The sequence below is a fragment of the Lepidochelys kempii genome, chromosome 3 (genome assembly GCF_965140265.1).
Source record: "Lepidochelys kempii isolate rLepKem1 chromosome 3, rLepKem1.hap2, whole genome shotgun sequence".
In the NCBI taxonomy this organism is placed as follows: Eukaryota; Metazoa; Chordata; order Testudines; family Cheloniidae; genus Lepidochelys; species Lepidochelys kempii.
This window is the reverse complement of record NC_133258.1, coordinates 11,689,309-11,715,438: the sequence shown is the minus strand read 5'-3', so window position 1 is coordinate 11,715,438 and position 26,130 is coordinate 11,689,309. Positions and strand designations below refer to the sequence as shown.

Genomic DNA, 26,130 nt, shown 5'->3' with positions numbered 1-26,130 from the left:
GTCCCTGTCCAAACTGAGAGTAGGACCATACTAGCTACGACCATGTTTGAGCAGGTTTGTTGAAACAGGACTTGGACAGAGGCAACACATAATTCTTGACTGGGGGTGGGGCATGATTTAAAGTTTCTGGGATGGCATGTGACTGCCCCACATGTCACCTCTGGGCCCTTTCCCACTCCCCCCATGCCTCCCACGCCTACTCCAAGCCAGCATCATGTTGCTCCCTGTCATAAATATAAAGGGAAGGGTAACCACCTTTCTGTATAGAGAGCTATAAATCCCTCCTGGCCAGAGGCAAATGCTTTTTCGTGTAAAGTGTTAAGAAGCTCAGGTAACCTGGCTGGCACCTGACCCAAAATGACCAATGAGGGGACAAGATACTTTCAAATCTGGAGAAGGGGGAAAAGGCAGAGGGATAGCTCAGTGCTTTGAGCATTGGCCTGCTAAACCCAGGGTTGTGAGTTCAATCCTTGAGGGGGTCATTTAGGGATCTGGGGCAAAAATTGGGGATTAGTCCTGCTTTGAGCAGGGGGTTGGACTAGATGACCTCCTGAGGTCCCTTCCAACCCAGATATTCTATGATTCTATGTCTGCGTGATACCTTTGTCAGGAACAGATCAAGGATACAAGTCCTCAAACTCCTGTAAAATTAGTAAGTAATCTAGCTCAAAAATGCATTAGGTTTTCTTTGTTTTGGCTTGTGAAATTCGCTGTGTGGGAGGAAATGTGTATTCCTGTGTTTGTGTCTTTTTGTAACTTAAGGTTTTGGCTAGAGGGATTCTCTGTTTGAATCTGACTGCCTGTAAGATTATCTTCCATTCTGATCTTACAGAGTTGTTCTCTTATCTTTTTTTGTTCTTCTAATAAAGTTCTGTTTTTTTAAGAATCTGATTGAGTTTTTTGGGGTCTTAAAAATCCAAGGCTGGTCTGTGCTCATCTTGGTTATTCTCAAGCCTCCCCAGGAAAGGGGGTGTAAGGGTTTGGGGGGATATTTTGGGGAAATAGGAATTCCAAGTGGTCCTTTCCCTGTTTGTTTTGTAAATCACTTGATGATGGCAGCGTTTACCTAATCCAAGGGCAAAGACTTTGTGCCTTGGGGAAGTTTAAACCTAAGCTGGTAGAAATAAGCTTAGGGGGTCTTTCATGCAGGTCCCCACATCTGTACCCTAGGGTTCAGAGTGGGGAAGGAACCCTAACACTCCCACTCCCCTCACAGCTCCTTCCCCACTTCTCCCATTGCCTCCCCGCTGCAGGCATTGCGCAGGCCAGCGCAGGGTTCGGACACCTACTACCATTGGTAACTGTGGCTGCGGACGAGGAAGGGACAGGATTCAGCAGGCTTCTCCAGGCCCCCTCTGGCAGAGCTTTGCTACCAGCCTGGTCTCTCTTCCCTACTCCAGGTGCCTCCTAGCAGAGCTCAATGGGAGCGCTAGGTGCTGGTGCCTTTCCCAGGCATACATCCCTCAGCCATGCGCAACCCAATTCCCACCCTGGGAAAAATCTTGGGGGGCACATCACGCCACATGCCCCCCCTACACATGGCCTCCCTCTCAGGGTTTCTCTGACCAGCATGGACAGGGACTTTTGTCTGAGAACCACGTGAGACTCAGGTAATAAAACCCTGGGGGGGGGGTTACTCCATAGTATAATTCTCAGAGACAAAAACCCTGTCCACCTTGCTCAGAGACCCATGCCAGACATCCGCCTGCAGCAACTATGTTTAAACATGATTGTGACTAGCACAGGTCCAACGCCCACATCAGTGGGCCCTTCCTCTGCAACACTGTGGAACACGGGGCAGTTAAGCCTGAGGTCAGGCTTACGGTTCAAAGCATGAGGGTTGATGGCTTTATAATTTTATCTCTTTGACTATAACTGCGGTTCCTTTTCTTAACCATCTAACCACTCTGGAACTTATTGAGTTACTGCTCTCAATAATAGCCTTTGTCGGGAGTCTCCCGAGAGATCTAGGTGAATAAAACCTTTATGAAAATGAATCCTGTCATCACAGACATACTGGCTGGCAGATTTAAGGGTGCAGGAACAATTGTGTTAAAAGAAAAGATCATCGTACATTGATGACAATGGGCAAGTCACCAGTCATGGAGTTCCAGGTCAGTGTCCATACGTTTTGGTAACAAGTGCTCATGTCCTTGGTCACCGTGAAATCACTGGCGTTGAGGTACTGGCCTGTGGAGTTATCGGGGTTGCTTTGCAGGAGCTCACGGAGGTGATGGGAGGAGACATGCACCGGGACACCTGGGAAGTTCATTATAAAACAGAGATAACAACAGCTGTGCAGCCACAGGTCCTCCTGGATCAAGCCCGGGAAGGTATAACAGTGAGGGTGCACTACATACGCATACATAGGATCTAATGCTTTAGAGAGGTATCACTGTCCTATAATGTACCTTAGCGTGAAAAAACCCTCTGACGGTCTGAGCTCAACCCCATAGAAGTCAGTGGGTGGCTCTCCATTCTCCTCAATTGGGTTTTGGATCAGTATCTAAAGCCATCATCCAAAAATATCCCTCCCCGCTTTGGGGGGCAGATAAATGTGAAGAACTAGCAGCTGCCCCCCAAAGGGGCAGTCTGACAGCCCTGCCTTTGCAGGAATGTTTCCGGGGTGATGCCCCGGCTCACCTCCTTTTGGCTCCCAGAAAAGCAAAGTTTCACTCTCCCTTTACCTGCTATCACTGTACTGGTAAGCAGGATCTGGAAAGTCCCGCCAATAGGTGGGGATGCAGCTTGCAGTCTCTGAACTGTCAGAGTGACACTGGCACCTTCCATGGACACAGCCAGGTGATCATCTTCTTCTGAGCCCTCCGAGGGCAAAGCTCCCCTGCAGGAGAGAATTGAACCACCTGAGTCAGCAGCTCCAGTGCGCAACACACAACTCCACTCCAATGCAATCAGCACAAGTGGGAGACTGCAAGCAAAAGTCAGCTGATTGCAATCTCTCGAACCAGCTACTGTTCTCCATACAGAGCTAGGCAGAACGGTGTGACGGGCCCGTGAAAGGAAACGGAAAGACCCTCACAAAGGCTGGCCAAATAGCTTTTGGGCCTGTCCTAGTCTGAGTCTGCTGAACTGAACCTCCGCATTTCAACACTTGGCACTGCGATGCGGCAGCATTTTCACAGTGCTGTGACGTCTGCGCTCCAGGAGCCCATCCTTGGAGCTTCAGTAATACTTTGTCAAACACTTTGGGCTACTGAACTTTGAACGGTAACAAATTAGGGCTCCCAGTAACCTTTCTGTATTATCATTCCCAATTTGGGACAACGGGCACAGAGAGGGGACATGACTTACCTGAGGTCATACAAGAAGGCAATAGAAGAATTAGGAACAGACAACCCAGGTCTCCCAACTCTTGTCTATCTTAGGTACTTATCCAACTCCTATCACCTCAGTATCCCAGCACCTGACAAACTTAAACGTGTTTATCCTCCAAAGACCCCCTATGAGGTAGATTAGTGCTACCATCCCCATTTCTGATGGGAACTAAGGGTGAGTCTGCCCTTGTGCCGGAGATGTAATTTCCAGCTCAGGTAGACATACACACAGTAGCTTTGATCCAGCTAACATGCTAAAAATAGCAGCGTAGCCACAGTGGCACAGGACGTATGATGGGATAGCTGCCCTGAGTACAATCCCACCCTGGACCCTATGTGCCTGCTCAGGCACTGGGGGGAGCTACACTGCTATTTTTAGCACGCTGGCTCTGTCTGAGTTAGCACAAATACATTTATCCTACCTGGAATTACACTTTCAGCTTGACTGTGGGCATATTCTAACTGCCTTCCTTAATGTCTCGACAAACTCTTTGGTGAGGAGGGGACTTGACTGTGGGCCTTTCACGTCCCAGGTTAGTGCTCTAACTGACACCCCCACCCACAACCCCCACCCACAACCCTCAAATCCCAGGTTTTAACCACAAGGCCATCCTGCCTAGTTTTAGCCAATGGTTGTATGGTGTTTTGAGATCCCCTCATCGGAGGAGCTGCAGAGGAGCAAAGCAATATCAGACATTTTCACAAAAATGATCTCCAAACAAGGAAGCCGACTGTGATTCAGATGTGCTTTGAAAAGCAACATAGCGCCTTATCATTGTAACTGTTGTTCTTCAAGATGGCTGCCTACAAGGATCCATGCTGCAAGTGATGTGTATGCACCCCTGGGAGTTTAGATCAGCAGCATTCTTTGGACGTGTTTAAGGACCTAGGCAAGGAACACTCACAGCCCTGACAGACACCGTTATTCCAAGTTCACACTGTCATGGTACATGCATCATCTACAGCGGGGGGCAATGGAGGTGATGCTTAAAGAACACTTTTTTTATGCTTCACAGTTATAATCTCATCTTATTCTTCTTAGTAGTATTATGGTAGAACTTAGAAGCCCCAGTCCTGGACCTGGACCCCATTGTGCTAGGCACTGCACAAAGAGAACAAAAGGACAATCCGTGATCCAAAGAGTTTACAAGCTAAACATGTTTGCTATGCCAAAAGGAATAAATAAAAAGTTGGAGTGATATTTACTCAAGTAGCTTTCACAAACCTGCTCAGCGTCTCAATGCATCTAATCATGGCAAGGACGAGTTATCTATATTGCTTACAATATAGACTGATTGGCCTGCAACTTTAAGTGCAGTTGGGGAAAACAAATGTCCTTGGTGGCACAAGAGTGTCACTGTGTGGTGACTTGTATGAATGTCAACTATATAATTCCCTAATTAAACATGTTTATTCTAATCCATAGATTTTAAGGCCAGAAGGGACCATTAGATCAGTGGCTCTCAATCTTTTCAGACTACTGTTCCCCTTTCAGGAGTCTGATTTGTCTTGTGTACCCCCAAGTTTCACCTCACTTAAAAACTACTTGCTAACAAAATCAGACATAAAAATACATAAGTGTCACAGCACACTATTACTGAAAAACTGCATACAGAAAAGTCATTGTATGAAATTTTAATTTGTACTGACTTTGCTAGTGTTTTTTATGTAGCCTGTTGTAAAACTAGGCATTAGATCATCTATCTAGCCTGACCTCCTGTACAACAGAGGCCAAAGAATTTCCCCCAGCTGCCCCTGTATTGAGCCCAATAACTTGTGTTTGACTGAAGTACATCTTCCAGAAGGGTATCCAGTCTAGACATGAAGACATCAAGACTGGAGAATCCACCACTTTCCTTCATAGTTTGTTCCAATGGTTAACAATCTTCACAGTTAAAATAGTATGTTAGCTCAAATTTGAATTTGTCTGACTTTATCTTCCAGGCACTGGTTCCTGTAATGCCTTTTTCCACTAAATTAAAGAATTCTTTACTACCCCCATAGAGTCTCCCTGTGTCAGTACTTAGACACTAATCAAGTCACCGCTTAATCTTCTTTTTGACAAATAAATTGATTGAGCTCTTTACATCTCTTGTTGTAAGGCATTTTCTCCAGTCCTCGCATCATTTTTGTAGCTCTTCTCTGCCCCCTTTCCAGTTTTTTAACATGCTTTTTTTAAAATGTTGACACCAGAAATGGACGCCAGTGTTCCACCATACAGCTCACATACAAAAGTAAAATCCCCTCTCTGGTGCCTATCCACTCCTCCTCTGTTTATATATTTAAAAAAAAAAACCCACAGCATTCAGACAAATCTGAATTTATCCACTCAGCTTTGCCCATGCCACACAGATATGGAACTTCTCTTTCTCTCTGTAAAAACTATCGGTGATCTACTTACAAGTGAAGTCACATCTATGCTGTACTAATCTACCATGCTAGGAAGCTTGGCTGGTTTTGCATTGCAGACAGGGCTGAACTGTGTTTTAACCACGTTACCAAATCACCTGACAGTCTTGAACTTTGAAGGACTGTAGCAGGAAGCACTTACACTGAACAGATGAGGTCTTGGGAGTCCCCATTAAAATATAAACTGGATTGTTTCAGTTTCTCTGTTTTTTTCTCCTTGCTGACTTGGGTTGCATTTCTTTAAAATCCTCAAGTCTGATTTTTTTCAGAGGCGCTGAGCTCATGCAGCTGCCATAGATTTCAGTAAGAGTTCTAGGTGCTCCTTTCTTTGTCTGCGTGACAGGGTTTGACTCACCACCGCTGGCACCTCTGGCTGGTCGCTCCGGGAATTAGCTCTCCACTGCTGCGGAGCGCCAACGCGTGGTGTCTCGCCCATCATCTACTCTGCTGCCCTGGGACCCGTGTTGCTCCCTGCTCAGTGGTGTTCTCTTCCTGTCTACTTCAGGACACTTCCCTCCGGCAGTGCCCACTCCTCTGGTCTCACCCCCTTCCGGGGGGGGGCGGGGGGGGGAGGGTTGTTGTTAACAGCAGTCCTTCTGGTTGCACCTGCCTTGGCGGCCAATTACAATCCTATAGTCTAGCCCCTTGTCTCAGGGGCAAGTTGCGATCTGTCTCGGCCCCTCTCCTCGATGGCCAGGTGCAGTGCCAGGGGGGAAGAGGGGACCCAGGCCTGCCCACTACTCTGGGTCCCGACCCAGGGACCCTCTAGTGGTAGCCTCCCTCGGCTCTTCTTCTCTTCCCTCGTCTGCCTAGTTTCCCTGGGCCACTTCCCCTTTGGCCCTATGTACCTTCTCGACCCTTTTTAGCATGGGCCGTAGCCTGGCAGGTAATGGGCTGGAGCTCCGCTTTGCTCCCCCAAGCCTGCCCAGCACTGCTTTGTCCAAGGCGCCGCTCCTTACCTCAGGAGCCAGTCCTTCTCCCTTGCCAGTCAGGGAGTGACTGCCTTCTTCTCTGCTAGGCAGCCTTTATATAGGGCCTCACCCGGCCCTGATTGGCTGCCTCTTCCTTCCACTGATTGGCCCTCCACAGGCCTTTATTGATTGGCTGCCGGTCTGTGCAGCCTCAAAAGGCTTGTTCCAGCCCTTTTCTCAGGGGGTGGGGCAACCGCCCCACCACAGTCTGTCTATGATTTAAATAGACAAAATTCTTTGTGGCAGAGACATGTGTGTGTGTATAGCACCTACCACAATGGGACCCTGATCTCAGCTGGGGCCCATGGGTGCTACTGGAAATACAAATAATAGTAATTAGCTGATTCCTAATCACACAGAGTGCTAGCCTTAAAAAATAACATTAAAAAAATAAATAAGAACAGCCCTTCCCACTGAGCTGTGAAAACAAACTGCACTGCTACATAGGACCCCAGCGTGAACTGGACATGGGAGGTCATGGAGGAGTTCTTTGTTGTGTATGTAGGGTGGCCTGGGGTGGAGGGTGTTTGGCATGTTTTAAGAGAATAAGCCCAAATCATAAAATCCAAATCTAAACTCCCTCAAAGTTCCAGGCTGTTCGGACTCTGTGCTCTGGGTCAGTATGGAGATAAACCAGGCACAACATTCCAATCTGGGTCCAAATTCTCCCAAAGTTTGGGATTAGAAGTTGGGACTTTTTTTTTTTTAAATCTAAAATCTTATAGTTCTCTGTGTTCAAGTTAGTCCAAGGCCCTGCCTTACTGTTAACAAGCGGGGATTTCCGGTGACATGGGCCTCTGTCTGGTCCCCTTCAAGAATGGCTGAGGCAAGATGAGACCTTCTAGCAGAGGGTCTGATGGAAAATGAACAAAAGCAGAAACATCAAACACTTGCGTGTGAAAGAATAAGAATTCCTAGGAACAGCAACACAGGGATTGCCAGACTGGGTCAGACCTGAGTTCCATCTAGTCCAGCATTCTGAGCGGCTAGCACCAGCTGCTCCAGAGGACGGTATGAGAATCTGTACTAGGGACATGTGGGATAACCTGCCTCCAATTCCTACCTCAGTGACAGAAGAGGGAGATTGCTGCCACAGTCAGCCACCAGAAAGGACACGTTGTAGGTGGGGGGAGACCCCATCACAGACACTTCTTGGATAACATTTCCACCCGGACGAGCTGGTCTGGGATCCCTTTGAAAAACTGAAGGGAAAATATTAGTCATTAGAGATAGTCACTGTTTTTTATTTCAAAATTTCAAAGTCGTTTCCATTTCAGAATTGGAAACGGACCCACTTGTTGGTGTTTCTTCAACATTTCTCATAACGTTGGCAACTTCTTATCCAAAATGTCAGTGAATTCCTTCATTTACTGAAAACCCAGTGTTTTCAGGGAGCTAAAAAGGGTCAACCACTATGTTTTGTATGTTTCAGAGTAACAGCCATGTTAGTCTGTATTTGCAAAAAGAAAAGGAATACTTGTGGCACCTTAGAGACTAACCCATTTATTTGAGCATAAGCTTTCGTGAGCTACAGCTCACTTCATCGGATGAAGTGAGCTGTAGCTCACGAAAGCTTATGCTCAAATAAATGGGTTAGTCTCTAAGGTGCCACAAGTATTCCTTTTATGTTTTATATGGTAGCCCCTCAGAGTTACAAACACCTTGGGAATGGAGGTTGTTCATAACTCTGAAATGTTTGTAACTCTGAACAAAACATTGGGGTTGTTCTTTCAAAAGTTTACAACTGAATATTGACTTAATACAGCTTTGAAACTTTACTATGCCGAAGAAAAATGTTGATTTCTCTTTATGTTATTAATAGTTTTACATTTAAAACACTCTACTGTATTTGCTTTTTTATTTATTTTTTTTCTCTCTCTGCTGCTGCCTGATTGCATACTTCCGGTTCCAAATGAGGTGTGTGATTAACTGGTCAGTTCGTAACCCTGGTGTTCATAACTCTGAGGTTCTACTGTAGATGTTTTCAATGAAAACAAAATAAATTTAAGTTGATGATTTTTCATGAAACCTTGTTTTCAGAAAAATGCAGGGCGGTCTTTTTCTTTGTATTTTTTGAATGAAAAAAACACTCTCTAAAAGCCAGCTTATTTATTGATATTTTGTAGGGAAGGTAGTGCCTAGAACATCATCAACAAAGAGAAAGGGATTCAATTACCAGTTACGTTTCTATCCGAGATGATAATTTCATCAAGGTAAAACCAGCTAGATGTCTCCTCCTCTCTCTCAGGGATCAGCATGTCGATCTGATGTACAAACACTGGTGAGTTGGCTTCAAGGTCCCGGAGGGATTCAGAGCCATTCACACAGCCCCTCCAGAGATCAGCACATGTGAACTTCCAGCTGAAAGGCATTCAGATAACATTTCACTCATAGCCAGCTTAAGGGATAGGTGAGCTAGGCAGCTGCCTAATTCTTATACCCAAGTGGGTACTAATGCAATGGCCACCATCTTGGCTGACATACTCAGAATTGAACCAGGGACCTCCAGAACGATAAGCATGAGTCACTACCGCAGGAGTTAAAGCACCATGGCTTCCCCAGGTGGGGTTGCAACAGCCTTGTCTTCTCTGTGAATCAACACAGAGTGGGACCTCTTATGCACACTCACCAATGGGTTACACAAGGACTGTGCCTCTCATGTTCAAATTGTTTTAAACAATACTAAAAATATCTAGGCCTGTTTGGCATGCAGCCCAAACTCCTGCCATATGCCCAGAGCGCTTTAATGCTAGAATTACAAGCCTCTGTAACACAGAGAGCTGTGTTATCACCTTGCCAAGTACTCAAGGGCTGTACCTAGGAAATCACGGATTTCCAAAAATAAATGCAACACCACAGCCATGCTATTTGCTCACACCTCTCTGCCTTGAGAAACAGAAACCGATTGTTGCTTAACTTGACTAAAAGCCTCCATTAATCAGCTTTTCTCTTACCCTCCAGATACACAGAGAAAGAGTGGCCCACAGCTGCGTTTCATGGCAAATTTATCTTCACTTGTCGTGCTACATATCACTTGCCCATGCCTTAAACCTTCATGCCAGCTGTTGCAATCCCCACCACCACTTTGGAAGCACTGTTGAAACTATGCAAAGGATCCGGAGGGTTTGTGGGTGTATAGCAGATGTCAAATGCTCTTAATGCATATGGCAATATTCACCTAGGGCCAGTCCTCTCAGCTAGCGCAAAAAGGAAATCTGGGTAAGAATCTTGTCTTTGTTAAATGCAAAGAGGACATTAAATTAACAGCCAGGTTCAACCCTTAATTATTATAAAAGCTAACAAGCACAACAAAATGTGCCGTACTAAACTAGACCACTTGTCGACCTAGGGCAGTATCCTATCTTCAAAAACGGCCAATGAATTAACTTAAGACTAAATAAGGGTGAGCATTATGTCCAAGAAATATCCTTGCTGAGTTCCGGAAAAGGACTTTTGTTTGTCCCAACAGGCCCCTGAAGGACAAGTCTCTGGCCTGGTACAGGATACAGTGCATGCCGAGATAGCACACTTGCCAATAATCAGTCAGTTCCAACGCAGACCTCCAGCCAGGTTGGATATACCCAACGTGGCTAGCCCTGTATAACTCAGCATTAACATAGTGCATTGACTCCAACAATCATCCAGGACAGAGCAGTGGGTTAAAGGCGGAGTAGCAGCAGCATGCATTCTATATACTTTGTTGAACTCAATGATACAGGAAAGTATGGAGGGAAATTGCTTAAAACGCATCAAAAATAATTAGACATACCTAAGAGTGGCATCTGCAGGTACGTGTGTTAGGATAAAATCATAAGGGCTAGCACTCCCTGCATTTCCAGGAATACGCTGGCTGACAGATGGGGGCAAGAAGAAATACTGTGAATTCCTAAAGGTTTCTGAGATTAAGAGTTGTGCAGCCACTACTCTGAGTCTTCTCTGTCACAGCAACTGCTGTACTGGCTTGTGGCATTCATTGTCAAGTCTACTCTGCAGTTAAACACCCGCAGCTGGCCTTTGCTTGTGCTCACTGGGCTGGGGGTCGCAGGACTGTTTAACTGCAGGGTAAACATTCAGGGTCAGGACTGGGACCCTCCCTCTTCGCAGGGACCCAAAGCTCCAACGCGAGCCCAGATTTCTATGCTGTAGTTAAATAGCCCCACAGCCCGAGCCCCGCAAGCCCAAGCCAGCCGACGTGGGCCAGCCATGAGGTTTTAACTGCAGTGTAGACACACCCCTAGAGGCCTTCAGGGAAGGGTATTATTACGATTATCATGTCCGTGTGTAACGAACTGGTTAAATGGCTTGTGACTGGTCGGTCTCCAGTGGTAGCCCTGCGAGGAAGATAAAAGTTGAGGACATCATACCACATGTAGCCTTGTACTGGGTACCTTTCTGGGCTGGTCTCATTCAGACTCCACAGGCAAGTAAGATTCTTCTTCACTGTATTTAGAAAGGTGTTGATATAGGACACTAAAACATAAAGCGTATCGCTCACGTAACCTTTATATGCAAAGCACACCTGAGAAAGGAGAAGGAAAACAATACATTATTGTTGAAGAAGGTTTATATTATGGTCCAAATCCAGCCCACACTGGTAGCGACCGAATGTTATTACCAGCTGAGATCTGTTTCATGACTCATATGAAAGGAGTTGCTGCTTTTAGTCCGATCTCTCATCAAAAGAAGTTTACACTGTAATGACTATCAAAAAGAAAAAGGAGTACTTGTGGCACCTTAGAGACTAACCAATTTATTTGAGCATAAGCTTTCGTGAGTTACAGCTCACTTCATCGGATGCATACTGTGGAAACTGCAGAAGACATTATACACACAGAGACCATGAAACAATACCTCCTCCCACCCCACTCTCCTGCTGGTAATAGCCCATCCAAAGTGACCACTCTCTTTACAATGTGTATTACAATGTAAAAGCTGGGCTATTACCAGCAGGAGAGTGAGTTTGTGTTGGGGGGCGGAGGGTGAGAAAACCTGGATTTGTGCTGGAAATGGCCCAACTTGACTATCATACACATTGTAAGGAGAGTGATCACTTTAGATAAGCTATTACCAGCAGGAGAGTGGGGTGGGAGGAGGTATTGTTTCATGGTCTCTGTGTATATAATGACTTCTGCAGTTTCCACAGTATGCATCCGATGAAGTGAGCTGTAGCTCACGAAAGCTTATGCTCAAATAAATTGGTTAGTCTCTAAGGTGCCACAAGTACTCCTTTTCTTTTTGCGAATACAGACTAACACGGCTGTTACTCTGAAACCTGTAATGACTATCGTGACTGATAGTAATTGGTACTGCTGCTGGCATCTCCAACATAAAAAAAAGACTAAAATGGGCATTGAGAACGAATTGTCCCTTCCCACCCCACAGAGGCTGTCATCATCATAATAATAATACAGCTGCCCAGCTTTTATATAGCATTCTACCAAGGAGGTCAGCATCATTATCCCTATTTTACAGATGGGGAAAATGAGGCAGAGAGAAGTGACTTGCCCAAGGTCATCCAGCAGGCTAGTGGCAGAGGTGGGAATAGACCCCTGGTCTTCCGAGCCTCATGCCAAGGCTCTACCTAGTGTGGTGCTGAGAGGGGAGAGATCACTGGACTGGGAATCAAATGACCTGAATTCTATTCCCAGCTCTACCACTGCCTCCTTATGTGACCTTGTGCCAGTCACTTAAACTCTTTGTGTCCTAATCTGTATAGTGAGGACGATGCTTACCTGTCTTTATAACGTACTACGAGGTCTATGGGTGCAAATCACTACAAGTGTTAAGCGTTACATTAGCAGAGGCAGTCTCTCTAGGCAGGCTGGCAGCACATTAATGAAATAGCATGGAGTAGTTTGGACTGGCACTGACCACAGCACATCCTCTGGTTATCTCCAGAATTCATCAGTTTCCAGGGCTGTCAATCTACCACCTTTACTAAGCAATAGAGTTTATGGATAAATAAGCTTTGTTTCTTCGTGGCCCAGGAATATATCCCTAAAACACAATCTTGCGTGGGTTTGGGGAAAAGGGCAGATGACCTCAATTTCCTGATATGCCTTGTCCATCTTTAATTTTATTATGTAATTTGGTTCTCTGTACTTTCCTCCATGTTTTGCCCTACTCAGGGAGGCTACTTACATGTGTGTACTCAGTGAGGCTGTATCTTGGTAAGGTTGATGGAGACATTTTTACAAGATGTTTTGGCCTGTGAATACTGAACCTTCCACAAAAAGGTTCTGTCCAGCTGGCAACATGTCCCACAGTGGCAGAGTCTCCCTGGCCTGACAGTAGTAAAAATGAAAGAGGTTAGATGTTTGAAAAGGATTTTCAGGAAGCCATGGAGGGGCTGGACACTCGAAGGCTGGTGAATGCAATCTTGTGCCTAAATTTGCCTGAGCGAATAAATGATGCACACTTGCAAAGCAAGTATTTGCATACGCATGTGCCCAATGAAGCATACCAAGGAGGTGCACTCACTTTAGATACATGAGTACAACGGATACCAGGACAAACTGAACCAGGATCTTGACAGCTGAAAGCATGACTCCCAGCAGCTTGATCTAAAGAGCCAGTCATTGTAGGTGAGGGGAGCACCAGACGCACCTCCCCAGTGGATTAGGCACAGAGAGTCACATGTAACATACACACCTTGACAAGTGAATTACAGATGCAGATCAAGTATGTTGTGATCATTGGAGCTCTGTATTTAACCTAATTGTGAGCTCAACTGAGAAGAGAGAGTGAAAGTTCATAAAGTATCACAATAACCTAAAAATATTGATGGGGAATGGTGCAGAAGGGAGACAGAGTGACTTAGTCTATATAAGAAATATCTACTGATAGATCTCAAGGCCTTGTTAAGCTCATGCCTGGAGCACAAGAGAAGCGTGGGACTGGAATTCAGCGGCCAAAACTGGTGTTTTGGCATTTAGGCCGAATTGGTGGACAAAATAATGAGGTGTTGGGCTATTCCACACTCCCCTTTTGGGAGCCTCAGAAAATTTGGGGCAAGGTTGAAACTGATGGATGGGAAGGCTGAGTGACTGAAAGAAAAGAGAATGGGTAGGAGTGAGCATCAACATCAGGACTGCCCCCCCCCCGTCTTCTGGAACCTCAGGATCCAGCAGGACACGATTGTGCCTTCTTCATCCTAATCCTGAGAAACTTCCTGACTAGACCAGGCCAGAGATAGGGACCCAAATGACACCACCACCTCAACCAACTCTGGCTAAATCCCAAATACCATCTGGAATGTAAGACTGTCACCCCCACCTCCCGTTCTGTGTCCTTTTCCTTCCCCACTTTATTTCTTTTCCTTCCTATCTCTCTCCTTTTGCCTTCTGTTTAATAAGTGTCTTCCTTCGCCAGTCAAAACTGTGTTTTGCAACAGTGCTGTGAGCCTGCGACCAGAGAGACAGTTAAAGGCAATGGCCTAAGCAGCCTGATGCTAGTATGCAGGTCTCAGAGTGGCTGATAAAACCATGTGGCATAACGGTGTTCCTTCAGCAGTGAGGTTGCAAGTGAAAGTCAACACCAAAGACAGAGGCAGTGTTTTCTATCTTTGCTGTTCTTTTCTTTCCTTGTTTGTGTGGGTCTTGTTTTGTCTTCCAGGAAATGGGATCAGACTAGAACAGCAGCAGCTCCAACCCATCTCAACTAACTTCTTCACTTTTCCCCAAAAGGACAGTTATTACCATCTGCAATACCACCCAAGGGACTCTCAAACAGGGCATTTTCCTTTTAAAGCCTTTCTCCAGCTGAAGGGAAAGGGAAGAAGGGATGTTGTTAAAATTAAATCCGTATTTAATACTTTAAATTTCAAATGCTTTTTCTCTTCTGTATCTTTAATAAAGGGTTAAAACAATTAATGGTGTGTGTTTGCCATGATACTAAACAGGCTGATTTATCTGAATACCAAACCCCAAATCTTCTTTAAAACTCTTCCATACTGGGCAGTGACTGGGTCATCTTAACACTTTTGACCCTTTGGGCCCATTTATTCTAAATTAATACAAGAGGTATCTCATAGATTTGTAGACTTTAAGATCAGAAGGGTCCATCGGGATCATCTCGTCTGACCTGCTGTACATTGCAGGCCACACAATCTCACCCACCCACTCCTGAAACAGATCCCTAACATCTGGCTGAGTTACTGGAGTCCTCAAATCATGGTTTAAAGACTTCAAGTTACAGAGAATTCACCATTTAAACATGCAAGTGACCAGAGCCCCATGCTGTAGAGGAAGGCAAAAAAATCCCAAGGGTCTTTGCTAATCTGACTCAAGAGGAAATTCCTTCCCGACTCCAAATATGGCCATCAGTTAGACCCTGAGCATGTGGGTAAGACCCACCAGGCAGACACCTGGGAAAGAATTCTCTGTAGTAACTCAGAGCCCTCCCCATCTAATATCCCGACTACATTAGAAACATGTATGAGCACATACCTACCTTTGAAAATATGATACTAGATAACTTCACATGACTGTGGAACCTCCATAATATGGCACTTTATGTCCCTGTTGTAAACTATCTTTATACCCCTGATATTGTGAACATACAACTTGGTTTGATATTGCAACCTGCTTATGTTTGTGTAATAAAACAGACTGGGGGCAGGGAAAAGAATCAGTAATTAACATATTAGTAATACTGTTTTTAATATCAATTCAACAATTAATTCCCCCCTAAACTCCCTCACCATAACTAACACACATTATTAATAAACCAGGAGGAAAATAAATGTGTAAAACCATTAATAGTATAATACCCCCTGCACCATGCAAAGGTCTTGTTTAGTACATAAGGAGAAACCCACTATTACAGTAAGTTTCACCTAATTTTTTTAAAATACATTACCTTCCTCAAATCCATTCCGGAGAAGGAATTTAGCAGACAATGGCTCAGTTTCACATTTTACTGAAAGAAGCTCCTCTATCACTGTTTGGATCTACAAAAAAATAAAATAATATTCACAAGGTGATCATTTTTGTTTAATTGTGCAACCGAGAAGGCTGAGATGCTCGTAAAGTGATCACTATGTTTAGTAAACTAGCCAGTGGTAGAAACAGGGTTGATATAATGGGTAGCCAGAAAGCAGAGATGAAAGGTCCATCTTCCCTTTGTCAGCACTTCCCATTGTTCCAGCCAGCCCTGGAGATGGAGGGAGTGATTAAGTCTCCATAAGTTCTATGAGCCAAAACCAGATTCAATATTAATAGGCATGGAAGAACCAGCTTAGATATTTAAGAACTATCTATATTTTACCAAAATTGAAACCAAACCCTAAATACAACCAAGCTGGCTGTTCGAAGAAAGACTTCTCAAAACTTTAAAATTCCCGTAACGCTGTATTTTCAAAGCATCGCTACACTTTTACATTCCAGCTGGGATCAGAAGGAGAAGTGATGAATACTATGAAGAATGTTATTCTCAAAGGGTTCCTTGGCTGGCCAGAGCAAGTAGTACAAGAAATATCATAGAGAAGCCGATCCTCATGAGACTTGAAGCCCAGTCAGGCAGACTCGAGAGGTAGTGCAACCAAACATATATATGATGTATAGCAGAACAAGAACCAGAGGCTGGAACTTAAAGCCAAACAAATTCAAGTCAAAATAAAGGCAATTTTTTTTTTAAATCAGTGAGGCTGGTTAACCACTAGAACAACCAAATCACACTGCCAAGAGAAATAGTGGATTCTCCATCTTTTGATGTCTTCAAATTAGGGCTGCCAAGTGATTAAAAAAATGAATCACAATTAATCACAAGATTAAAAAATTGCAGTTTTAATAGCACTGTTAAACAATAATAAAGTACCACTTACTTATATATTTTTGGATGCTTTCTATATTCTCAAATATAGGCTCTGGGCTGGGGGTTTCACCCCCCTCGAGGCTCCAGCCTGGCTTGGAGGTTCAGCCCCCCGCCTCCAAAGCTCCGATCCCACCCCAGATGCCTCCCTCCCCACCCAGAGGTATGCAATTAATGAATTAAAAAATTAACGCATTAATTTTGCTTCCGTTTAATCACAGGCGTTAACTGCAATTAATTGACAGACCTACTTCAAATCAAAACCAGATGCCTATATGGAAGACATGCTTTAGTCAAACACAAGTTATTGGGTTCAATACGGGAGTAACTGGATGAAGTCTGTAGCCTGCATTACACAAGTCAGACTACATCTAACGGTCCCTTCTGGCCCTAAAATGTATTAATCAAAGCAAACTTCCAAACACTGAGGTTCACCCATCACTTTTTTCTTTTTTAAGAGATTACTAGTTACAGTGAGGGCTAGACTCTATTCGAGCAACAAGAATTATTTCAGGAAGCTCCCTGGCCTGTGTTATGCAGGAGCTCAGACTAGATCACAGTGGTCCTGTCTGGTCTTAGAATCTATGAACATTTTTTGCAGTGTTGTTGGAACTGTGCTGGTACCCGAACATGAGAGAGACAAGGTGGGTGAGGAAATATCTTTTACTGGACCAATGTCTGTTAGTGGAAGGGAAAGGCTTTCAAGCCTCCCAGGGGAGGTAGGAGAGCACTTAATATTAAGTGTTAGGGTTAGATTTTTAAGTGCCCTCCGACAGCATGTGTGAACCCCTTCATGCTTAACAATCAGTTCCCCTCCTTATAGTTAGCTCAGCCATCCTGTTTACCTTCTCCAGACCTGGCGCAATAAGAACTATTGCCTCACCTACCTTGTCTCCAATCTGCGAGCACAGCAGAAATCAATGGCTTTGAAGAACCCAGTTCCAAACCCTTGTCCGAGGGATGTGAGGTCCCTCTTGGTGTATGTTCCTGGGTGGCAAAGAACCTATTCTCAGGTGTTCGAGTCCCTCTGCTGATCAACATGTATCTGCACACTGCTTGTGTTTCATTTTGAATGCATGGGGGACCAAATCAGATATTGTGGGATTTCAGAGGCTCTAACTAGGGGTTGGTCCACCAATATCCTTTTGAAAAGCACTCCCAATAACTGTAAAAGTACCTGGGATTACAGCAAAAGGTCTCAGGCTCCAGGCCAGATCCTCAGCCTGTGTAAGTCATCATGCCTCCATTGATTTTATTGGAGCTACGACGTTTTACACCAGGTGAGGTTTTGGCCCTCTGTCTTTAATTATACAGACCTGACCAGCTGTAGCATTTGTTGCCATCATGTTGCTGGATACATTGTCCCAGGAAATACGGAACCATCCTGTGCCAGATAAAGTCAGCATCTGACAGGTAGGAAAAACAGGAACAAACGATGTGAGCTACATACAACTCAAAAAGTGTCAGATGATCTGCTAGTTAAGAGGATCTTTACATCAGCAGTATTCTGCCCTTCTGGTCTCTGCAAGACAACAACAAGTGTCACTTTAACCACCCATCACTCTATGTGATTTGTTGCAATTTACTCTGAAAGTCTTGGTTCTCAGATTACTGGGGCAGAGAGGTTAAGTAACCTGCCCAGGGTCACACGCAAACCAGTGGCAGACCCAGGATCAGAACCTCAGGCTCCCAATGCCCAGTCTTGTGCTTTAGCCACTAGAATAAGCGTTCCTCTAATTACTGAGAAATTCTTTTTCCTATAATAAATCTCTTTTTATTAGCTCATTATGAGTATCAGTTGATTCAGTTCCCAAGTGACACATGTCAGATCCATGTTTGCTAGGAAAAGAGACGTGGTCCTACCTTATGTTAACTAATATAATCAAATTCTAGTTTTAACACATTAGCAGGTCAAGGTAAAACTAATCTGCTAACTCATGTTAAAACTACAAACTGCCTTGTCTTCACTAGGATTTTACTCCATGTCAGTTAACTTGCCTTAACTAACAAACACACCATTTTTCTTTGCTAGTGAAGACAAGGCCTGTACAATAAGGGTTTGCTGAAAAATAAGTGGAGTAAATAGCTCATGAAGCATTCAAGGCACAGGACCACAGATGTGGCACTGACCTGTATCTCTGGAAGCCGGTGGGCACTGGCCCGGATTTCGTGCCTCTCTCTGCGATAGGTGTTCACCACATCAGGGTTTAGCCAGGTGTTGTGCAGTTGAACCCCAACTTGCATCCCACTGCTTGGTGCCTTCCCATGATGCAGCGCTTCCAGGTAGTACTTTGAGCCACCAATCAGCTCAAATTTCTGGGATTTTGGCTGCCAACTCTTGCTCCAGTTCTTCTCCCAGCGCTCGGACCATTCAGAAGCACCAGCAGGAATAGAGGCAACTTTCACCTGCGTTCAAATCAACAAAAGCAACAAGGTAATTACACAGCAGTGTCTGGCTCCAAAATAATACATGAACCTGACCTCTTTGTAATTTAAAGGTACACTCTCTCCAGCTAAAGAGAAAGCAGACCACATTCACAACTTTGAGCAGATGTCTGCAGCATCCCTTCCTTTTTGTAAGGGAAAATCCTGTCTAGCACAGAGTGCTGTGATCAAGGGGTCTGAGCTGAGTCCCAAGAGGAGGTGATTTCTCATATCTCACCCCAGCCCTATAACAACTCACCCAGTGGCCTTGGATAGGTCACTTAGGTTCCTCCTCTGTAAAATGGAAGTTGTGTGATCTACCTGTCTCAGATGGGTGTTGTGAGAAACAGACAGCTTCCACTTTTAAGCTGATTTGAAGGTTAATAGAGCTAGATTTTATTTGATAGAGGCCCTGCTGAGTCTTCTCCTTACACTCCTGTTGAGAAATAACAGTGGCCCATGAGGAATCATCTAAACCGAGCATCTTTCATTCATTGGATTTGAAATGGAGTCTTCCCCCTCAATTCCGTGGAATCTGAGGTAACCATGGAGGCCACCTCAGAGAAGCTGTTTGTTAGGAGGAGCCCTTTCAAGGTGACAACAGGAAAAAGACACTAAAAAGAGCACCACAGCTTAAAATCACGAGAGGGAACAAAACCAGTGAGCTAATTCCCTTTCCCAACCCGAGGTATTATAAGCTACGCAAGTAACACTACCTGTAGGTAAGGCTGCAGTCCCAATTTTCATTTAAACCATTCAAGTGGAAATTTTTCATGCTGGGTGTCAGTCTCAGGGTGGATTTTTTTTTTTTTTAAACTTTCAGTTAAACTCGGTCAGCAATTTAATTACAGGATTACATTCTAATATTTCCATAGGACCCCTGTCTCATTCAGTGCACAGGATGGACTGTGCGCTGGGATGAATCGAGGCTGCATGGTGAAGATGGCTGCTGTCCATAGGGCCCCTGCCTCGCTTGTTGCAGAAGCTGGAAAGCGAATGAGGCAGGGAACTGGAGAAAGAGACAGATGGTCTCAGAGTTAAGTTGAATGCTGCCCTGGAGAACTGGAGTCTATCCCTGCCTGTGCCAGAGAGCTCCTGTGTGGTGCTGGGCAAGTCTCTTAAGCCAAAATGTTCCACAAGTGACCACTTGTGAAACAAGTGGGATCCGCCGTTTCTGGTTGCTCAACTTGAGATACTTGGGGTCTGATCTGCAGAAGTGCTGAGCACTCACAACTGCTACGGAGGTCAATAGCTTCCAAATTCGACACTTTGGGTTTTCGTCTCTGCCCCTTAGTTCCCCGTGTATAAAACGAGGCTAATAATACCCTCATCTCACGAGAGTGTCACAGAAATAAATGCATTAATGTGCATGAAGAACTAAAGTGCTATGACAGCATCATAGAAAAGCCCTTAAGGAAATTAACAATTCCATATTCAGTGCAGGGTTCGGACGGAGTGCAGTAAAAATGGCATGGGGCCACGCACTGAATGAGGAGGATAAATCGAAATATTGGATAGCACCTCATTCAGTGGACACTGACTGAGGCAGGATTCCTGTGGGAAGACAACAGTACATGATCACGTCATTAAGGACTGTATCATCATGCATTTGCACACAAGGGGGTTAAATTAAAGTTGCACAGGCAACCTTAATTCTAGCATTTCTGTTTCCAGAGGCAGGTTTGTCAGTAAAGGCGGCACATGACTGTCATTAACAGCACGTGCACCGAGCTCTGACTGAACATGCTTAGGGTTCTGGAAACAGCTGGTTCTCACTGAGCATGCTCATCTCATTTGCATAGGAACCTCCTTCCTGCTAACCTGATACTCATTCTTTTGTGGTAAGTGAGATCTTCAGGGGTAGCAGAGGGAGACTTTTCCCCTCCAAGGTAACTGGGGACCAGACAAAGAGCCCTTGGAGACTGGAGTCTGCTCTTCCCTTGACCGTAACCTGCCAAAGGACCTCAATCTTGAGCTAGGAGCCTCGCTTCCAGGGAGGAAAGGATAATTGAGTCTCTAAGACCCATTTGGTTCTCGGCCTCTCAAGATAGATGCCAACAAAGGTGCCAACTGTGACTGCGTTTTTACTCGCCGACCAAACACTCCATCCACCTCCTATCAGACACATTCTAAGGAGTCACTGAAACACCATTCCCTGGCATGGGACAAGGACCCCACGTTGCAGCTGAAATTAGAATAAGGGTAGCATGTACCACCCATCCGCATTACAACACCTTTCAAAGTGCATCCCATGCTGCCAGAGGGAGAGAAAACCTGCAGCAAGCAGAGAACATTTGGAAAGCTGGACAATCAAGGGGCCTGAGTCCCTGCTGGGGTTATGCTGGGGTATGTGATAGAGGCACCCCTTGCAGGGAGTTCGCTCCAAACTCCTACCCCTCGCCTTGGGGAGGCAGGAATTCACCCAGGAGTCAGTCAATCCAGCACTGCTATCAATGACAAACAAATCAGCAATGGTCCCCTTTATCAGCAAACAAACTACCTCAGTGACCCCCGGCATCAGTCCTGCAGTCTCCTATCCCTTTGGGCTCTGGCTGATTCTCATGCGCCGTGAACACTTATAGTAGCCATACACGCAGGCTGCCTCCTGGCCCACTGGGTCCCTACCGCAGCACATGCTCTCTCCAGTAACCCTTCTTGAATCGCAATCCCATCCTCCAAATCAGAGAGGGTGGGCACCAGGAAGAAGGGGCGGGATTTCCTGCCACCTCTCACGCCAACAGGCACAGGAGGTTCCCTCTTTGCCTCTTTGCTCATCTCCCCCACCATTCGGGGTTGCAGACCCTGCTTTCACAGCACTGTTGCTGATCTGTGGAGTGTCATCACGCTAGGGCAACGCCACTGAAAAAAATCAACACAACAGCTGGAGAATCAGGCCCAAGAAATCCTACTTGCATGAAGGGAAATCCCAGTGCTTGACAACTGTAAATGCAACTCTTCCATACCCTGCACGTCCTATTTTTGCTGCCCTAATGACATACCTTTTTCCCTGGGTCTTCTGACAGGCTTAGATGCAAGGAAGCCCTGCCATCTGCCTGAATCCAGAAAGTGTAATTATTTGTCTGTGGTGCCACAAAGAATCCACGTAGTCGTGAGCTAGGCAGCAGAAGAATATCCATGTCAATAAAAGCGGTGCCAAATCCCTGACAAACAGCTGCTTTCTCCCATTTATTAACAGGAAGAGGGAAATATTTGTACTCAAATTCAAGAGCTTTTACCAGTTTTTAGGCACTCAAAATCTGACCTGTTTTCACAGGGAAAAAAATTATGACATCGCACAAATATTTCCAAGGAAAAAAAAGTGAAAATAGACTGGGGTTGTTTTTTTAAAGCAGAATCATCCCCATTGCTAAGTAGGAAAAAGCGTTCAAGTTGGAAACCTACCCAAGTTCAAGGGAGAGGCACGTGAAATTGTCAGAAAGGTGAAAAAGTTTGTATTTCTGCAAAACAAAACACAGCTCTCAATGGACGAATCTCAAAAGGGTCAGCTCACGTGCACCCCAAATTTCTAAGGGCCAGCTCCTCCGCGGGAGTCTACTGGTATTGCTCCATTAACCTGGAGCTAAGCTGCTTCCCACCAGATGAAGATTTGGCCCTCCATGCTTACTTTTGGTGCACACAGTTTCTCTCCAGATGCAATACTTTCTGCTTCTGGCTGAGCTGGTTCTATCTCAAGAGCACTCTCCTTTGAGAGATTTCATCACCTCTGCCTCTAGTCCTGGGCAAAAACCAAGAAGTGCAGCAATACGAGCCAGCTGGTGGCCCAGGATCACACCCCTGGAAGTCAGAAACTCCTCCTACACCACTCTGTTCTGGGTTCTCCATGCAGGGCAACTCAGTGACGATGAAAAATACGGGATAAAACATTTCATTGCATTTTTTGAATTTCAAAAGGCCCTAAAAACTCAAGTACTGAGCAAAGATTTGATTGGAATCATCAGAGCTGCGCAATGAAGCTGGTTACAAAGGACTGGTATGTGCTATTGTTACTTCTACCACTGCTAAAGGTGCGTGCCAAGTTTTCATCTCCCTTTGAGACCACGGAATACCTGAATGACTGCTGTGCCTGAAAGAGAAATCTTTCTGGAGAGCTGGCATTAGGAACAATCTGCCATCGATACCCAGGGGCTGCTTCAGTTAAATCAGTGCCTGCTGCAACATCCCAGACTTCAAAGAGAAGCCCTCTGTTTCCTGGGAAGTTAAAAAAATATATATATCAAGAATCTAGTCAGCAGCAGCTGATGAAGAGTCCACAGCACATGAAAGAATGAATAGCAAAACAATGAAAAAGCTGCAGGCATAGTCTATGGATTGCCGGATAATAATCTCTGAAAAGAGATGTTTGGGGACCTATTAATGGGATCAATGTTAGTTCCAGGCTAGGAACACAGGAGAGACAATGCCTTGATCTATAGAGTCCCCTCCAGCAAATACAGAAAAGTACCAAAGGATAGTGCCTCCAGCACTCCCCAACCAAGGTGTGATGGTCAGTACATTGAAGCAAAAGGAAAAATAATTGGGAGAATCCTCAGGGAGCTCCAAAAGGAATCCGAAAACAGACTGGAAATAAAGGAGATTTGTCAGGAGGGGCAAACTCATGAATATCGGGGGCAAAACTGAGGAGCATCATCGGGTTAGTCCAGAGTTCCTAGGTTCAGATGTTACCCAGAAATCCCAAGCAAACGAGGAAGTTTGGTCGGCAAACCCAGAAGAGGCTACCCTACTACTGAAAACCCAAGTGATGTGACATCAGTAGGTTTTGGATAGCCCCGTTTTTATCCATCCCACTACCAAACACAGAATGAAGTCTCTACCCCATTTCCAAATGGCAGCAGAGCAGTTTGCCAAGCAGGGTCTTTGCTCTTAGAAATACTGTACCTGCTTGAGGTGCAGCAAGTCTTCTGGCCTCATCAATGGGTCCAGTGGTGCAACTAATCTTCCGGGGAGAACAGTGCTTGATTTCACAGGGAACTCCTGGCAGTGGGAAAAGGAGAAGTGGGTATATGCAGAAGGAGACTGAAGAACATAAACCCAGGCCTAAACTTTTTAAGGGATGAGCGCCCTTTGTTTCTGAAAGAGATTAGCAGAGCTCCCCTGCATCACCCTCAGACAAGGGCAACATCACACCGAACAGAGGGCTTAGATCTTTAGCCAGTTATTCATTTGAATTCACAGCAGTGAGGGCCTCTCATACGGCAAGTATCATGGTTCTTATGTCCACTACCATGGTACTTACCTGTACGTGGAGCCCACCGACTTTGACTCAACTTTAGTAGGAGTTGCTGGAGCAAGTGCTATTGGAGAATCAGGCCCTAAGGGAGCTGGCTCCTCTGAACGCGTGTCCAACTGGGCATTCAATATGGTGGCACAGGTGTAACCGAAGGCAGAATTTGGACTGTGGTCTTCATTCTGTCACTGTAATATCCCAAACTGATTTGTACACTGTTACCTGCAACTGTGACCTGCACGGGCTGGTCAAAGAAGTCTCCTGTGATCGTGAGGTCACTTCCTCCTCGTAGGCTTCCCGAGACAGGAAACACAGATACTATCTCTAGAGAGGAAGGAAAAGGAGACTCAGAGAATGGACCTCGCTAACATGCATTCGGAAAGGTCCATCCCACTCCTGCGTCCATTAAAATTAAAAGCAACACTTGCACTGACCTCAGGGGGAGCAGGCTCCGAGAAACTAAATGGCCCAAAATCATCCCTAGCCCGAATTCATCCAGGAAACCAGTGGAATTACAGCCAGAATTAATTTGATCCTACATGTATAGCTCAGCTAAAGGACAATTTAAGGAGGTATATAACAACTCTTACAAGCTGGTGTAATTCACATCCCGAGGAGGCCAAAAGCAGGTGAAATTAAACTATTTTTGACAAGTGGTTCTCAACCTTTCCAGACTACTGTACCCCTTTTAGGAGTCTGATTTTTCTTGCACACCCCCAAGTTTCACCTCACTTAAACTATTTGCTTACAAAATCAGACACAAAAATACAAAAGTGTCACAGCCCACCATTACTAAAAAATTATTACTTTCTCGTTTTGTCTGTATGAAATTTTACATCGTACTGACTTTGCTAGTGCTTTTTATGTAGCCTATTGTAAAACTAGGCAAATATCTAGATGACTTGATGTACCCCCGGAAGACCTCTGCGTACCCCCAGGGGTACACGTACCCCTGGTTCAGAACCACTGTTTTAGGCTGTTTGGCTTGCCTCTGAATTTAACCCACAGATTTGACTGTTGTGAACTTTCTGTCAGCAGTGTTGCTGTAGCCATGTTGGTCCCAGGATATGAGAGACAGGTAAGATGGGTGAGCCCAGACCTGAAGAAGAGTTCAGTGTCAGCTTGAAAGCTTCTCTCTTTCACCACCTGAAGTTGGTCCAATAAGAGATATTACCTCATCCACCTTTGCTCTCTAATTGAACTTTCGAACAGTTGAATACAATGCTGTTAATCCTTAGCGTTTAGGGCCAAATCCTGAGAGGTGCTGAGCCTCTGCAATTGCCAGTGATATAAATGGAAGTTGTGAATGCTCAGATTTGACCTCTAGTCTCCGTTTGCATGGACCATCTGGTTATTTTTCCACTAGATGGCAGTGTGGCTGTTTAGCATTCCTCATCTCTCATGCACACACAGGTACTGTAGCTAGATGGGGCAACTGCAATTCTAAACACTGAATCACACTTTTGTAATCCTTAAAATGGGCTATTTGGAGAGATGACCTTAGCTTTCCCAAGTCTCAGATTTTTCTAATCCATCCATTTAAGGACCATATTAATCTTTCATCCGTCAAGAGGGTCCCTCTAAATCAGGGATTGGCAACCTTTGGCACGCAGCCCGCCATGGTAAGCCCCTGGCGGGCCAGGCTGGTTTGTTTACCTGCAGCATCCGCAGATTTGGCCGATCACAGCTCCCTCTGGCCGCGGTTCGCCATCCTAGGCCAATGGGGGCTGCGGGAAGCGGCGCGGGCCAAGGGATGTGCTGGCCACCCTTCCTGCAGCCTCCATTGGCCTGGGACTGCAAACCAAAGACAGTCGGAACCGCAATCGGCCGAACCTGCGGACGCAGCAAGTAAACAAACTGGCCCCGCCCTCCAGGGATTTACCGTGGCAGGCCGCATGCCAAAGGTTGCCGATCCCTGCTCTAAATCCTTTGAACC

At 45.3% G+C, this 26,130-nt stretch overlaps 1 protein-coding gene across 27 annotated transcripts in view; it reads right to left on the bottom strand.

The window, feature by feature from the left end:
* PKHD1 (PKHD1 ciliary IPT domain containing fibrocystin/polyductin) overlaps positions 1–26,130 on the bottom strand; it is a 467,199-nt gene that overhangs the window by 407,503 nt on the left and 33,566 nt on the right. For 25 of the 27 annotated variants that reach the window (XR_012157892.1, XR_012157891.1, XR_012157890.1 and 22 more), the window contains 13 exons: positions 24,417–24,518; positions 23,846–23,941; positions 23,017–23,158; positions 21,949–22,063; positions 18,656–18,931; positions 17,842–17,931; positions 15,575–15,665; positions 12,857–12,999; positions 11,104–11,234; positions 8,892–9,076; positions 7,779–7,917; positions 2,688–2,842; positions 2,075–2,259 (listed from right to left, as the gene is read on the bottom strand). Coding sequence is in view for 20 of the 27 variants with exons in the window: in XM_073335719.1 (XP_073191820.1) it covers positions 2,075–2,259; positions 2,688–2,842; positions 7,779–7,917; positions 8,892–9,076; positions 11,104–11,234; positions 12,857–12,999; positions 15,575–15,665; positions 17,842–17,931; positions 18,656–18,931; positions 21,949–22,063; positions 23,017–23,158; positions 23,846–23,941; positions 24,417–24,518 (1,850 nt within the window). In the remaining 7 variants the exon portion in view is untranslated. Of the gene's footprint in view, positions 1–2,074; positions 2,260–2,687; positions 2,843–7,477; positions 7,500–7,778; positions 7,918–8,891; positions 9,077–11,103; positions 11,235–12,856; positions 13,000–15,574; positions 15,666–17,841; positions 17,932–18,655; positions 18,932–21,948; positions 22,064–23,016; positions 23,159–23,845; positions 23,942–24,416; positions 24,519–26,130 lie in introns of those variants that run through there. The other 2 variants (XM_073335723.1, XM_073335724.1) reach the window with 2 other exon arrangements.